The sequence below is a fragment of the Artemia sp. Qi Xiang Cuo genome, chromosome 8 (assembly GCF_049724085.1).
Source record: "Artemia sp. Qi Xiang Cuo chromosome 8, ASM4972408v1, whole genome shotgun sequence".
In the NCBI taxonomy this organism is placed as follows: Eukaryota; Metazoa; Arthropoda; class Branchiopoda; order Anostraca; family Artemiidae; genus Artemia; species Artemia sp. Qi Xiang Cuo.
In genome coordinates this window covers 28,846,308-28,863,118 of record NC_142801.1, presented here as the reverse complement: position 1 = coordinate 28,863,118, position 16,811 = coordinate 28,846,308, and the positions used below count along the sequence as shown (strand labels likewise).

General features: G+C 34.6%; 1 protein-coding gene across 3 annotated transcripts in view; it reads left to right on the top strand.

The window, feature by feature from the left end:
• LOC148949307 (uncharacterized) overlaps positions 1 to 16,811 on the top strand; it is a 61,938-nt gene that overhangs the window by 16,841 nt on the left and 28,286 nt on the right. For 2 of the 3 annotated variants that reach the window (XM_089093335.1, XM_089093334.1), the window contains exons 2-5: positions 893 to 1,075; positions 3,935 to 4,059; positions 6,391 to 6,616; positions 11,853 to 12,055. In XM_089093335.1, coding sequence (XP_088949461.1) covers positions 893 to 1,075; positions 3,935 to 4,059; positions 6,391 to 6,616; positions 11,853 to 12,055 — 737 coding nt within the window. The remainder of the gene's footprint in view (positions 1 to 892; positions 1,076 to 3,934; positions 4,060 to 6,390; positions 6,617 to 11,852; positions 12,056 to 16,811) is intronic. The other variant, XM_089093336.1, reaches the window with a different exon arrangement.

The following is a 16,811-nucleotide window of genomic DNA, read 5'->3' as shown; positions in this document are numbered from 1 at the left end:
TTTGAATTTCCAATCGAATGAGCCCTTTTTGAAGTTTCTACGACAATGCTTTCTTTAAAAACCTTATATACCCCGAGGGCATAACTTATAACCCTTGCCCTGAGGGCTGTGGGGGAGTATCCTCCTCAAAAATATAATTTCTATCTGGAAATCTACTACGCTGAACAAAATGGCTATCTCAAAATTTTTATTGGATGTGTTTGGGGAAATGGTGGGCGTGGGCGTCTAAAGTGCCCTAGTCTGGTCTAAAGGGGTGTTAGTTGCCTTCCAATCGAATTAGCCCTTTTGAAAGTTTCTACGACTACTCCTTCGATACGAAGAGCCCTGGTTTAAAGAAAAAAAAAATAATAAGTAATACATTGTGCCAACATCGTTCTTTAGTTAGGCAGTGCGATTGCCTATGATAAACTGCCTTAACCCTTATTTCTCACTATCAGTTCGTCCATAATGCAAAGTAAGGCCAATTTGAAAAAAAAATAAGGGGATCTTAGCTATTCTAGGATGTAGTTAACTTTGGAGAAGAAAACTTCCAGGAATGGATTCAGAGCCTAAATCATGCTTTGAGAAGGTGATCTCATGCTTTTCTAATCCCAGTGCTTAGAATATTGCATAGAAGACATGCCTATACATGTCTTTGCTTGTTGCCAGGTGTATGTCAAATAAACGAAACGTTTAAATTTTGTCAAAAAGCTTTGCATGAAACTGTTCAGAGTGATGCTCTTCACAGTAATGCTCTTCTTCTCAAGAAGAAAAGAAATAAGGTGAAAATCTTTAAAATACCTTTTGTATTTTAACTGTTTTAGGTGTAAAACTGGTTATAGCCTGAGCTAAGTGTACACATATTTTTAGAAGATTAACCAATCTTTATTGTAACATGTCTACTCTTTTCTAGTTGACTGGGCAGCTCTTGCCCAACAATGGATATCCATGAAAGACACCAGCACAGGCTTTGTCAACAATGTTAAAGAGCCATTGCTTCCAACTCCCCCTCAGCCACCTATGGTCAGAAGTGAGGACACTATGGAAATTGAAGAAGATATTGAAAATCCACTTATCTTTGATGTACATCACAAAGGTATTATTGTTTAGAGTGGTACTTGTTCTCGACTAATGTACTGATCTATTTATTTTACAAAGACATTGTTTTATATTTCATTATTTTGAAATGTTGTGGATGAAGGATGGTTACTTTTTATGAAGCTAGAGATTTCCAAATTTTATGGTAGGTTACGACTACAGCTAGGAGGAGTAATAGCCAAAGCAGCAGGATTGAAACATAAAATTTAACATGTGTGGGTTAGATGCCTGTATGAAGGTAAATGTCATCAAGTTTAAAAGTGTAACTTAATTAGCTATAAAGGTAACTTATCAATGTAGTTGATTTTTACTGATCAACATTTAATTATTTTAATCCTTCCCTAGATAACTAAAAAAAACATAATTTTTTTTCAATTGAAAGTAAAGAGTAATTTTTAAACATCGAAATGAGCAGAAAGGGTTATTAACATGAGAGATACTGCTTCCACTCATTGGCCCTGTGTTCATTATGGTAAAGGTTGGCTGCTGCTTTCCTGAAGGCATTTTAGAATGAAACAGATATTGGTTGTTGCTTATTGCTGTATTTACTAATTACATTTCAAAACATTTATATGTAAAATTTTAATATTTACAGCAAATAAGATAATTTGTATTTATTTTATTTCTAACATGGCTGTGTAATTTTTTGGGGAAAAGCTTGTTTTAAATCGATTTCTGTTCATTTTTGATATTATATTCAGTGGTTCTGAGTTGGAGGGGATTGCCATCCCCATCTACCCTCCACATTTTAAGCTATAGTTAATTTTTGTACAACAACGCTTTAAGAATAATAGGGTCCTCCAAATTGTATATTTGCTTTACACAACAGGTACAGTTAGCCTACTCATATTAGGGGTACTCGTGTCCCTTTGAATCCCCTGTTCTTTTAGGTTAAGTTTAACTTTTTTTTTTCGTCATGATGTTCTAATTCTTAAAAACTATTGTTTCTAAAGTAAGACAGGAGCTGATGCCTGCTCACCACCTATATCTTATAATTTTTTGTTCAATCTGTTTTGATCAAAAATTTTGTTCTGTAGAACAAAATACTAGAAATTGACACTTTTTGATGGGGCAAACTTTTTTTTACTACTTAATACAGGTAGAGGCGTCACATCCCCCAGTGGTTTCAGTCAGGTGGTAAAAAAAAATCGTGGCATGAAGCTCTGCTCTTTTACTGGCCTTTATTTTTAATTGGAGATAAATTTTTTTGTGGTGGAAGCAAATGACATAAAATCAGTGAAAGAATATCTGTTTTAGTTGTTAAAAATAATGAAGTAATTTTAATAGCAGTATCACTTAATATAGGCAGTAAAAAGGACCAACAGTTGGTAAAATCCACCCCCACCCCCAAACATTTTGGATAGTGACACCTCTAAATACAGGTACTAAGACGTTCAGTTTCCATTGAACTTAATCCTCTTCCAATGCTCTACAACTATTGGTACAGTACAATCACCCCTGATGAAAAGAAAAAATCCCAAAAATAAAAATCAGCAAAAAAAATGATCTTTCAATGTAGATTTTATTTTTTAACTTCCATTTCTTAGGGTTTTGTTTACTTTTGACAAGAGTTGTTTTTTACTTACTATTCCCTGCCATGAATAGTCTGATTTCTGGATTATCACCAATTGAAAGGGATGTATTATATTTAATTATGAAGTTGAGGGAACTTGGGCCCTAGGTTCCTCTAATTACCCTGACTAAAATCTTCAGATCTCAGAAAAAGGCTATGTGCTCATTTGTCTACTAAAATGTATTAATGAAGCTTCTGATTTAAAATGGGCCGTTGGTATAATTTGGTGCATTGCTCCTCGGGCTTTACACATGATGCCGCTGCAATAGGCATAGTGTTTGGGCATATTTTTTTTTCTTTACAATTAAAATTAAAATGGTCAATTTGTTGCTTAAAAAAGGCGCCTGATCTCAAAATTTGGTGATTAATGAGTCCTGTCTTAAATTTTCAATCATTTATTTGAGATGATTAATCTCTTTTAAAACGCCTTAAAAAAACAGAACGAAATAAAACTAAAGAGCAATATTAAAACCTAAAATAAGCAGAAATAAAGTCAAATGATAGGTCAAACTTAAAAGCACAGAATTACTATGAATAAATAAATGAAACTTGAAACAAACAGAATTTAAAATGAATAATCACACTAAATTGAAAAAAACTGACAGATATTGCCGCTGGTGAATGGATGTAGGTATTGATATGGTTGAATAGATAAAACCTAAAACGCACAGACATCACCAATTTAGAGTAGGGCTACCCCACTCGGTAAACCTTTCTTAGTGTAAGATATTTATTCAAACCCTTTTAAAAATCAATGAATCTTCAGATCATTTTTGGGTCCAATTTGGGTGCTCGTCGAACCTAACTGTTCTTTTTGTACGTTAGGATCCTTGGCCCAGGAACATGTGGATATAAGTTTCAAACTGTTTAAGAAATTTGAATTGGCAAGCCAATATTTTGTTTTTCTCCAATTTTTTACTTGATTGTTTAAGTCCTCTTGGGTCAAGGACTTAAGGATATACAGTTCATTTAATCAAAAGAAAACTTTCAGTCATTTTTAGGGCCGTTTTTTTTGGGGGGGGGGTCTGTAAGAATTGTTTTCCTTTTTCTTTTTACATCAGGCCTATTGATTTAAATATATAGTTTTCAACCCATTTCAAAAGAAAAAAATTGGCCAATTTTTGGACAAATCAGTATTTTTTTTTCTTGTGTTGGTTTCTCCTTGGGCTCAAAACTTACAAATACAAGTTTAAACAACCCATTCGCAGCTTGGAATCAGATTAGAGATAATAAGTGTAAGGACTCGTTTATTTTTTGCACAATTAGAAAACACCTTTTTTTCAGCAGCCCCAGAACCCTGGCAGCAATGGGATAATAGGAACGAGCAACAAGTATGGCATCCTAATCAACATTGGACTGCTCCAGGCTATTCAACAGTACATCATGTGCCACCTCCAGCTCCACCCCAGGTACTGATCAAATTTATTTGCATTCACTTTCTGAGTAGTTTTGTTGCCTGCTATTGTCATTCCTAGCATTAGGGCCGTTTTCACCTATCAAACTAATATAGTAGGGCCGTTTAGGCTCATTGAAAAGCTACAGTTTTAGCTGCCCAATATTTTTTTTTTTTAAGGCTCAGCTAAACCTCTTTCTCCTCATACCTGAGAAGTAGGAAGCTGATGGTATCAAGATCCTTTCGTCTTGCTGGTAGAATTTTGTAATAAAATTATTTCTAATTGCATGCAATTGGCTAGCAATGCTACACAGGGTGGCAAACGTGGTCCAGACGTCTCTCTTCTGTAGCTTCTCAGCATTGCTATTTTTGACCAGCGCACTGTGAAGCGCATGTACATGCATGGAGGATTTGGAAACTGTAACATCTGTCCCAAATTTGAACCAACGGCATTGCGGAATTCTGCTCTTTTTGGCAGATAAACATACTTCTTCTTACTTTTCTTTTCAAGCTCGTTATAGTTTTCAATAGGGCTGTCAGGTTTCAGATAGAATGAAAGCATGGCTTTTGATAGATATACAGACTTTGATTTTTGGTTTAACCATTTGTCTGTTACAAAGGCCAAGAATAAACAGGCATTTTTATTTGTAAGGGAAATAAACATACTTTTTATTACGTTTTTTTTTTCACTCTTTATTTTCAATGATTGACAAGTTTCCGATAGAGTGAAAGCATGGCATTTCATAGATATACTTATTTTGACTATAGATTTAGCTATTCGTGCATTACTAAGCTTTTAAAAACAGGCATATGTTCATGTAAGGTAAATAAAATACCTCTTCTTACTTTTCGCTTCAAGTTCTTTGAATTTTGCATGGTTTTCAGATAGAACGAAAGGGTAACGTTTCATAGATATACTGACTTTGAAAATAGTTTTATGTGCTTGTGTGTTTTTAAGCTTGTAATAAGGAGTGTAAAACTCAAAAGAGGGTTTGTTTTGACCTCTTTTCAACTTCTTAGGGGAGACTATTTTGACCTATCTAGGAGCGGGGCGATCCCTTCCCACACGCAACAGCTATGTTGTAATTAAAAAATGAATTGATAGTCTGTCACTTGCATGTTGTTTCTTTAGAATTACTATATATACAGATTGATGTATAGGTTCTAGTCAATGCTGTTTATATTCTGTATTTGCTAGAGTAGTTAAGCATGATGATGAGTCAGTTGATTTATAATTTGTAGGCTGCTTTAAAAACATTTCAATGTTAAACAAACCTCATCTTTTTTCACTCATAGAGACAATTATACCTAGGTTGCTGAGGTCAGTAAAGATTATCCCTCAAATCTAAATTGAGTTAATATACTGTAGGCATATCGTAGCTGAAGAAAGCTTCCTTTTGAAGCATTAAAAAGTCTGGCCTTGTTAAAAAAACACAGTGCACAAGGCAACAACTTTTAACACAGGTAGACTGAGAGGTGGAACTCGATGCGTGTATTTTATCACAAAAGAGAAACAAACCAATAAATGTATTCTTCTGGAAAGAGACAAATAAAAGGGATAAGAAAAAAGTAACTGGAGATAAGAAGGGAATCACCAATTTATTCACAGTCTATTAGGACAGCCCACTACTGTAGGCTGAAGGAATCATCTTCTTAATTATTATTTTTTTGCGTTAACAACGATGGTGATTCACATAATAATTCAGATAACTTGTATTTATTTGCATTGAAAAGAAGCTGATACCTATATAATACTAATTTCCTTCTATCATTCTAAACAAACTGTAAAATAAACTTGATTCTAGCTTCCATAGACTCCCAAAAAGCGTTTATTTTTATGTTGCTGGGGGTGGGTTCGAATCTGGCTCCCTAACCACTTAAAGGTATACCCTGCTCTGTTCATAAAATTTGCAGGTGGATCTAGCTGGATTGTTCAAGTAGGGGAAATTTTCTCTGTGTCAATATGCTTCTGTATTGTCATTGAATGAAATTATGTTCAGTAGTTTTTGTGGTAGAGGTAGGGCTGGTACAGTCATGGCTAGTCCCTTTTGTCTCCTATTAAGTAAATATGCATCTGCGAATTTGACTAGATGATTAAGATTTGCTTGAAAAGTTTTCTCATGCAACTAATTTTTGGAAAATAGGTTAGATATCCCTTTCCATTTCGAGCGCAACGATATCACACTTGTAATCTAGAACAAAAAGAATACAATTTAGAAGCAAAATTTATCCTGAAATCGAAAAATAACTCACGTTCTCCGATTTCCTTCTTAATTTTTTTTTAGTCCTTTAGCTGATATTTAGACAAATCTGAAATATCAGAAGCTAAGTGTGTTCATTGTTTTAGCCTCCAGGATATTGGACAGCGCCTGGACACCATTTTAGACCTCATCAGCCTCAACCGGCTCCATACGTTCCAAGTTTACTGAGCTTGAATGTGCCTCCTGCGCCAGCACCTAGAAACACAGCCAAACCACTTGCTTTTCTGAAACAAGAAAGACAAAGTCTCTTAGCTGAACCCAGTCACAAAGAAGACGATTTTGATGCTGAACAGGAGGATATACCTATGATAGGTGTGTTTTTTTTTTTTTTTTTTTTTTTTTTTTTTTTTTTTGTTTTTTTTTTTTTTTTTGAAAATTAAAGCAAAATCTTGACTGTATAGATTCAGTCTAGTTACATTTATTCTACTGCAAATGATATAAAGTCGCTACGCTGATCATTGAATATAGATGAAGTGACTGAACTTTTTTACTAAGAGTGTCTTAATTAAGTAGGTATGTTGAGTTTTCTCTAAAACTTTGTTGATGCAAATAAAAGAATTTAGGATTATGAACCTGGTTGATGGTACATGTCATATAAGGCTGAAATAGGAGTTGTTCTTGCGGAAGGACCAGGTGTTTCCCGTCTCACCTGGCATCTGGAATTCAGATGTTAAGTGGGAACCTCAACTAGGAGTTGAAAAACGAATAGCCAAGAGTTTGGCAAAGGTATTATAACAACCTAGAATTTGTATTTTTATAACAACATGTAAATTATGTTTAGTGATGCTTGCCACACCTCGTTCTATTGGCAATTCATAAGATTGTAATCCTAGTTAAAAATACATTAAAAAATGAATGATGGAAATATGTTTCTTACTTATATAAAACACAAATTTTTGTTGTTTTCCTACTCATTAGAAGCAGTTTGTAAATCTTTTCCTTATTTTTTATCATCTTTTTCTCATGAACTTTAAAAAACAAATTTTGCTTTTATGTGACAGACAGCATTTATAAATGTGGCAAACCGGATTTTTATTTTTAACCTTCTCTGGGTAAACGATTTTGTATTCATTTATGGCTTGGAGATTATGTTTTTTCTCAGCAGGCTCCAGCCAAGACCCAGCATCGCAAAAAACAGATATGAATCTTATCTCTGAAGGTGAGGTGAGGCTAAAAACCAGGGATGTGGAGTTGGTGCAAGTTTTAGCCTACTGCTGAACTGGGAGTCATTAAAAATAAAGACCTTAGAGTTTACGCCCCTGTAGTAATGAAGGCTTTGGCATCAGAGCCATTAAAAATAAACAAAATCTGACCCCAGTACTTATTAAAACTAATAGATTTATTGCTTCAAGTTGTCTTTGGTGTCTGTCTGACATTTTTGGAATTTTAATGGACACTTTTACCAGCAGTATTTTTCTTCTTTTAATATTTCATTTTTCTGTCATCAGAAGTTAAACCTTGTGTTTTTTTCTTCATTTTTTTTCTAATTTATTAGCTGATTTTCTTATTAAGAACCTCACGCACCTAATGCTTTAGGTCCTCATGACGCTATTACTTCTGTCTGACTTTTTTTTTTTATAATCACTTTTGCTTGCAGGATTTTAAAAAAACGTACTTGTTTAAATGTTAAACAATGTTGTTGTTTTTTGTATAATCTATCTATCATGGTTGTAACCCAGTTTAATATTAACGGATTGAATGTTCGGCAGTTGAATGTTTTTTACTGTGGTACATTCAAGGATATTGTTCATATTTCTGATTTTCTTAGCTTTATTAATTTTCACAGTTGTGTAAATATAAATTATATGTCTCAAATTCGGTGAACTGCGAAATCTTATTTAAAATGTTGAGTTTGAGGATAGTGCCTAGAATTTTAGGAAGCGAAGTGGTCTTCTGAAAAAGAATTGGGTAGATTTTTTTAAGTTTGGATGTAGAAGGAGCAGAGATGGGGGTATTAAGGAACCTAAACTGGAATCTACTAACAATCAAATCGATGACGGATCGATATATAAAAGAGGGAACTTAAGCACTTAAAGATTTCATGAGAACTAAAGGATTCATAATAATGGAAAGATAACCCAAATGTTGAAAATGAAAGCATTCTAGGGATTAGAGCAGGTATTTTTAATTTACCGACTCCAACGCTCCAAAACCTGTAGAGCCACAGAAAATCCATGTTACCAAGGTTAATTCAGAAGTCTAAAATTCAAAAGCTAAATTCTAGCAATATAATTCGTATTTGTTTATTTAAATAATTATCGTAGCACTCAAAAATGAACACCAAATTATGCTATTTTTACAATGTAAAAAAAAGTCACTTGTTAAACACACTTACAAAATATAACGCCAAAGAGTTTACAAATCTGTTCGTTCGACACTTACGGGTTGAAGTTTAATGTGATTAGACCTCGGCGCCGCGCCAATGATGGAAGACCGGCGGTGGCGGGGCCAAAAACAGCAGTGGCGGTGTGCCGCTGGTGCGATCAATGTTGACCACAAACATTAATGTTTTCATCAGTCTTTCTCAAATCACAGCTTAAATTTATAAATTTACTTTCTCTATTCATTGACAGTACACTTTCATAGGGTACTCCACCTAGTAGCTACTGGTAGTAACCCAACTGTCCTGTTCTTTTAAAAGTTTCTCACCCTCATTCACACTCCCTTTTGTATTTTTTTTTTTTTTTAAGCAGCCATATAATGTTCTTTAATATCCGTCTCTGCTTTAAATTAAAAAAAAAAAATATAACTTTTTTGGCATCCCTGCTTTCAATAAAAAAAATTCAAGATAATATCATTTAAATATAATACTTCCCTAGCCCCTCCCCCTCTGGATACCACCTTGATAGGATACCGTATCTGCTTTAAATTGAAAAAATAAATTAACATTTTGGAATCCTTGCTTTAAACAATAAATAATTTTGAGATCTTATCATTTAAATATACCTCCCTACCCCCCCCCCCTCTCTCTCTCTCTCTCTGGATACCACCTTGATAGAACATCGTTTCTACTTTAAATTAAAAAAAATAACTTTTTGGTATCCCTGCTTTCAATAAAAAAAAATTCAAGGTCCTATAACTTAAATATAATAGCGCCATTTGCCCCCCCCTCTGGATACCATCTTGATAGGATACCGTCTCTGCTTTAAATTTAAAAAAAAATAATTAACTTGTTTGCATACCTGATTTCAAAAAACTCGAGGTATTATCCTTTAATTATGATAGCTTTCTACCCCCCCCCCCCCACCCCTCTCTGGATACCACCATGACAGGATACCATCTCTGCTTTAAATTTAAAAAATAATTAACTTTTTGGCATCCCTGCTTTCAATAAAAAAAATCAAGATATTATCATTTAAATGTAATACCTCCTTACCCCCGCCCTCTCCCCTATGGATACCACCTTGATAGGATACCGTCTCAGCTTTACATTAAAAAATACTTTACTGAATAATTAACTAGCGCTATATGGTTCAAACAAACACGCGAAATAACATTAAACAGCTTAGTGTTCCTTGAAAGAAAAATAAGGGTATGAGTAAAAGGGTACAATGACAGCAACAAAAATGTCGAAATTATTCAGATATACCTCAATTTACTGGAGAACTAAGTCATAAATTCAACGTAGCATTCAATAAGATCCTAAGAATCTAATTAAAAGGGAGCACAGACAAAAGCCAAATTAGGCCAGTAGCCTATGAGAAATTGCAAAATACCAAAGACAATGAACAAGTCCTAGCGGGGGGTCCTGGGTCTATCAAAATATTTCAATGGTTTCCCAGGGAATTTGATATCATTTTCTTCCGTCTCCACTTCAAATGAAAAAAAAATATCTCTTGGCATCCCTACTTTCAATTTAAAAAAAGTGAGGTATTATCATTTTAAAATGATAGGCCCTTTCCCCCTCCCCTTATAGGCAATAATTTACAATTTTTTTATTAATCAAATTTTTGGGGTAACTTCTGTTTCAATCTTTATTTCTTCAACCTTGTACATAGCTGTCTGTCGCTAAATTTTGTCTCAATCGGGGTTTTTTTGGGGGGGGGGGAGTAAAATTTTTTCAGAAAGAAGGTTGTATTTTCTTTAATCATTGTGTATTAATATATGTGTAATCATTGTGTATTAATATATGTGTAATCATTGTTTATTAATTATTAATTGTTAATGTTCAACAATTGTGTATTAAACATTAAGAAAATCTTATCTAAAAACAGAAAAAGAAAACAAAATTCTGCAAACTTACGATTCAGCTGTAGAAACAATCTGTCGACTATCAGTTTTAAAATCCAACTGAAGCTTTATAATAGTGAATGCGTTCTATTCAACTTAAAAATAAATTCTTGACTACAAATGACGTAAGAAATAGTAATTGTGAAACTGCATTTCAAATGATTTAATCTGATCTTATAAAGATGATACTTTTTTTTGTCAACATATGAAGAACTGTGTATATTGCAATTGTATCTGTCTGGTTTTTATGCAAAGTAACAAGAGACGAAAATCAACGAACAAGAGAGTAGTTAAGAATTATGGTATGCAAAGTAATATTTGGCAGGGAAAGTCACTGGTGATAAATCGCAAGGTGATTTTTGGGGATTCGGGGAACCCAATTTTTTTTTCGGGGTGACGCATAGATTTTGGGGAAATACCTGAAAATTCGCGGATATTGCAAGCCCTGCTTGATTTCTAATCAGGAAAATCGAAATACTTAACAACACGGGAAAGAAAGGCTCCGACTTTGCAGTTGACGCAATAAAGAATTGCCGCAAAATTAATTCAAAGTCAGCCGTATCGACACTTCGGCGGTGGTCAACTGGGCCTTTCGTTGGCGGCGTTTGGTCGATCCGCCGGCGCGGCGGAGGGGTCTAATTGTGATGCCAAGTGATTCTGCTGATCTGTACAGATGGCGGAAGAACTCGTTTGCAAGTAGTGCTTTTCCGAATTTCACTATTAAACCATGTCTTTGAGGCTAATTCAAAAACTCAAGGGCGCTTTTGTAGTTACTGATGTAGGGTAGGAGTATTATTTTAGTAGCGCGTTTTTGAACATCTTCTAGTTCCGCTGAGATGTAAGCAGTGTTTTGGGTTTGGGGACCCCAAACGGGACAACAATACTTGAGGATAGGCTGATGTAGATTGTATACCCCAGCAGAAGCTGGCGATCTGAGAAGCCCAACCTGAGCATTTTTGTTAAATTCTGGAGTGATTAGTGGCTTTTATATACAGTATTGTCTACATGCCACTTAAACGAGCAATCACTTGTAGATGTTAAGCTCACTACTGTTACAGGGGAAACAGTGGGAAATACCTGGGATTGTAATGTCTCGCTAGAGTGGATTTAATTGGATAACTTTTTATTTTCTATTCATTCACTCGTAGGCTATTTGATTGACACTGGTTGATTAAGTTTGTGAAGAAAGTCGGGTCGAACTGCTGTTTTCTACCACATGCTGATATACAACTTGCATGAGCTGTATAGCAGCGATTGAAACTGTAATCATCATTTTTTTTATTATTTTTTTCATTTCTAAATTTATTTATTTTTACAGATGCAGTAAAGAGGAAGCAACTTCCTGCTTGGTTGCGTGAAGGATTGGAAAAAATGGAGCAAGAGAAGATAAAAAAGGAGCAGATAAAGCTTCAAAAGTTACAGCAATTGGAAAATCTCCGAAAACAAAAAGAAGAAGAAGACGTGAGAAAAAAAGAAGCAGAAGAAAAGGGTCTAGTATTCATCCCAGGGAAAAGTAAATTTGTAAGTTCGTATTCAATTAGCTCCTTAAGGCAAGATTCAAGTTTTTATGAGGCAGAATATCAATTTTATCTTCCACATTTTTATGGGCAGATTATATTGACAGATAGTGTTTTTCCTGAGTAAGCAAAACAGTCAAGCAGTTTACCGATTCTTTTCTTCGTAAAAACACGTCAGTGAATAAGTAATTAATAAACCCAAGACTAAACAAACTAAATTTTTAACTGGTGCTTAATTGTTGATTTTTTTTTTTTTGCCTATGATGGTAAAGCCCAAAAGGGCCATTTGGTCTGGATCGTACAAGGACCTTAATAATTGAAACATTCTTTTTAACATGAGCCTAGATAAGTTTGATATGTATATAGATGTATACATACATATATATATATATTGGTTCTAGCCCCCCCCCCCCTCACGCGAAAAATTTCCGTACATGCGAGATTGAGCAGCCATAGAGAAAGTATGAAATAGTTAGCTCGAAATGTCGATCAGATGTCCTAAGGGGTAACAAAATGACCAGATGTCTGATTTTTTATGCAACTTAAGAATTCTTTTTCAGTAACAAAATTGAAAACAGAATAAATGGAATCAAACAGTTCATGACATTTTCTGAGGAAAAATGCGAACGAAACAAACCAGATCAGTAGGTAACGCTCTAGCATTGCCTATAGTAAAGTGCCATAAAGCTTCAATGTATTATTATTTATTTAGATTTTATTTTTTTACCACAGGCACTTCATATGGAAGGGGTGGTCGTACAAAATTTGGAGGGGACTCATTCGATTGGAAATCGGAAGTTCTAGTGCCCTTTTTGAGAGTCGAAAGTGATCAGAGGGTGACCAGCCCCCCCCCCCCCTTCCCGCGCTCTTTTCCCCCAAATGCATCTGATCAAAAATTTAGAGATAGGTATTTTGTTCAAAATAGTCCAAAGGTCAAATTACTATGCCTCCGACGTTGAACTAACCCCCTCCTGCCCCTGGGGCAAGGGTTGTATGTTATGTAAGTTGCCCATTGTTAACATTTAAGGTTCTTATGGAAGAGCTAGTTGTGTAAATTTTGGACGGGGCTCATTTGACTGGAAATCGAAAGTTCTTGTCCGCTTTTTAAGAGTCGAAAGTGATCGGGGGGCATCCAGCCCCCTCCCTTGGCATATTTATTTGGCCTTTCAATCATGAAGAATCAAATGCCTATCTCAAAATTTCATTCGAATGCCTTTTGGGGGAAAGGGGACATGGGAAGGGGGCTAATTGTCCTCCGGTCTGTTTGGTCATTTAAGAGGGCACTTAAACTTTTAATTGTATTTAAATGAGCCCTCTCCCGATCTTTGGGACCTTCGGTTCGATACGGTCATCCCTGGGGGGAAGAATAAACAACACACATCCATGATCTTTCTTTGGCAAAAAAATACAGAATTCTAGTTTTTCGGAGGTGAGAGCTTGAGACATCTACAGTAAGGTTCTCTGATTGTTTTGTAGTTAAAGGGGGGGTAGATGCCTCAAAGGGTACATTTTAATGAAAAAAAAACTCTCATTGAGCCTTCAGGTAAATACAAAATTAGTCATAACGAAGGGGGTGGATGTAGAAGTTTCTGGTCCTTTTGTTACCCCTTAGGACATGTAATCGACGTTTTGAGGTACTTATTTTTTACTTTCTGCGTGGCTGCTAACAATTTATATTTCGCGTTAACATTTTTTATTTTAGAAGTTCGAGTTTTGGAGGGATTTGAAAGAAACCAATTTTAATTCGTTCATGAACTGGCTTAGATTCGTAGAAATGTATTTAGATTGAAATTTAAAGTTTATGTTCATATAAAACAAGAAAAGATACTTTGGGCAAACAAAGATTAAATCAATAGGGCTTTTAGAAGTCCGAGGAGTTTTGATGCCCTTCAGTCAACAATCGAAAGCTCCTAATATTTCATATGAGCTTAAAAGTGTTTATTGTTTTGGAAACTCACGAAAGTGCAAATTGTCGCAAAATGCTGTGATATTTCATCTGTCCGTCTTTATGATAGAAAGGGTTGCCAATTTAGAAATCAAAATGATTTGTGATACAAATTTTTTCTAGAGGAGGGGAAGGCCAGAAAAAGACTTTGAGGCTTTTACGCCTAATGGTTGATTCTTTTTTTTTTTCAGTCTAAACATTTTAAGCTCAAAAACTAACTTAAAAACCGCTGCGTTAAGAACTTACCTTATGGTAAATATTGGATGATATATATGTGTATATATATATATATATATATATATTACTCTAGGAATGAGAAAAATAAAGATTCAGTAGCATCTCAGATGTCAACCGATGGAGTTTAGTTAATAAATGTATTTGCCAGATAGAAGACTAAAGACAGAATTATATAGATACTGCATGCTCTTTTTGAATGGTCCATATTCATTGGTCATATTGGAATACTGTAGAGGAGGGGAAGGCCAGAAAAATACTGAGGCTTTTACGCCTAATGGTTAATTCTTCTTCTTTTTTTTTCAGTCTAAACATTTTAAGCTTAAAAACTAACTTAAAAAGCACTGCGTTAAGAACTTACCTTATGGTAAATATTGGATGATATATATATATATATATATATATATATATATATATATATATATATATATTACTCTAGGAATGAGAAAAATAAAGATTCAGTAGCATCTCAGATGTCAACCGATTGAGTTAAGTTAATAAATGTATTTGCCAGATAGAAGACTAAAGACAGAAATATATAGATACTACATGCTCTTCTTGAATGGTCCATATTCATTGGTCATATTGGAATATTAGCACCAGATGTTGTAATTGCCATAGATTATGCAAGTTGAGGTTATTACAGAATTTATTTGGGGTTAAGGGCCCCTGAGTATCGCCTACATGGCCTTAGAAGGCCCCGTTGATTTATTTTTACCTTTGGCCAACTGCCTAGTGGAGCTTTTGGGATGACTGGTCATAAGTTAAGGAGTGCAAAAACGGTAAATTAAAATTTACTAGACATTTCGAATAGCTGAATTGGTGGTTTAGTTTTGAATTGGTGAAATGCTGGATGGTTGGTTAATTGATTCAGTTTGTTATTAAGTATCTAACTTGGTTCTAGAAATTTTTGAAATGCTGATTTGTGGTTTAGTTTTGAATTGGTAAAATGCTGAATGGTGGGTTAGTTGGTTCAGTATGTTATTAAGTATCTAACTTGGTTCTAGGCATTTCGAAATGCTGAATTGCTGGTTTAGTTCTGAATTGGCAAAATGCTGAATGGTGGGTTAGTTGGTTCAGTATGTTATTAAGTAACTTGGTTCTAGACATTTCGAAATGCTAAATTGGTGGTTTAGTTTTGATTTGGTGTTTTGAATTGGTAAAATGCTGAATGGTGGGTTAGTTGGTTCAGTCTGTTATTAAGTATCTAACTTGGTTCTAGACATTTCGAAATGCTAAATTGGTGGTTTAGTTTTGATTTGGTGGTTTGAATTGGTGAAATGCTGAATGGTGGGTTAGTTGGTTCAGTCTGTTATTAAGTATCTAACTTGGTTCTAGACATTTCGAAATGCTAAATTGGTGGTTTAGTTTTGATTTGGTGGTTTGAATTGGTGAAATGCTGAATGGTGGGTTAGTTGGTTCAGTCTGTTATTAAGTATCTAACTTGGTTCTAGACATTTCGAAATGCTGAATTGCTGGTTTAGTTCTGAATTGGTAAAATGCTGAATAGTGGCTTAGTTGGTTCAGTCTGTTATTAAGTATCTAACTTGGTTCTAGACATTTCGAAATGCTAAATTGGTGGTTTAGTTTGGATTTGGTGTTTTGAATTGGTAAAATGTTGAATGGTGGGTTAGTTGGTTCAGTCTGTTATTAAGTATCTAACTTAGTTCTAGAAATTTCAAGATGCTAGAATGGTGCTTTAGTTTTGAATTGGTAAAATGCTGAATGGTGGGTTAGTTGGTTCAGTCTGTTATTAAGTATCTAACTTGGTTCTAGACATTTCGAAATGCTGAATTGCTGGTTTAGTTCTGAATTGGCAAAATGCTGAATGGTGGGTTAGTTGGTTCAGTATGTTATTAAGTAACTTGGTTCTAGACATTTCGAAATGCTAAATTGGTGGTTTAGTTTTGATTTGGTGTTTTGAATTGGTAAAATGCTGAATGGTGGGTTAGTTGGTTCAGTCTGTTATTAAGTATCTAACTTGGTTCTAGACATTTCGAAATGCTAAATTGGTGGTTTAGTTTTGAATTGGTAAAATGCTGAATGGTGGGTTAGTTGGTTCAGTATGTTATTAAGTATCTAACTTGGTTCTAGGCATTTCGAAATGCTGAATTGCTGGTTTAATTCTGAATTGGCAAAATGCTGAATGGTGGGTTAGTTGGTTCAGTATGTTATTAAGTAACTTGGTTCTAGACATTTCGAAATGCTAAATGGGTGGTTTAGTTTTGATTTGGTGTTTTGAATTGGTAAAATGCTGAATGGTGGGTTAGTTGGTTCAGTCTGTTATTAAGTATCTAACTTGGTTCTAGACATTTCGAAATGCTAAATTGGTGGTTTAGTTTTGATTTGGTGGTTTGAATTGGTGAAATGATGAATGGTGGGTTAGTTGGTTCAGTCTGTTATTAAGTATCTAACTTGGTTCTAGACATTTCGAAATGCTAAATTGCTTGTTTAGTTATGAATTGGTAAAATGCTGAATAGTGGCTTAGTTGGTTCAGTCTGTTATTAAGTATCTAACTTGGTTCTAGACATTTCGAAATGCTAAATTGGTGGTTTAGTTTGGATTTGGTGTTTTGAATTG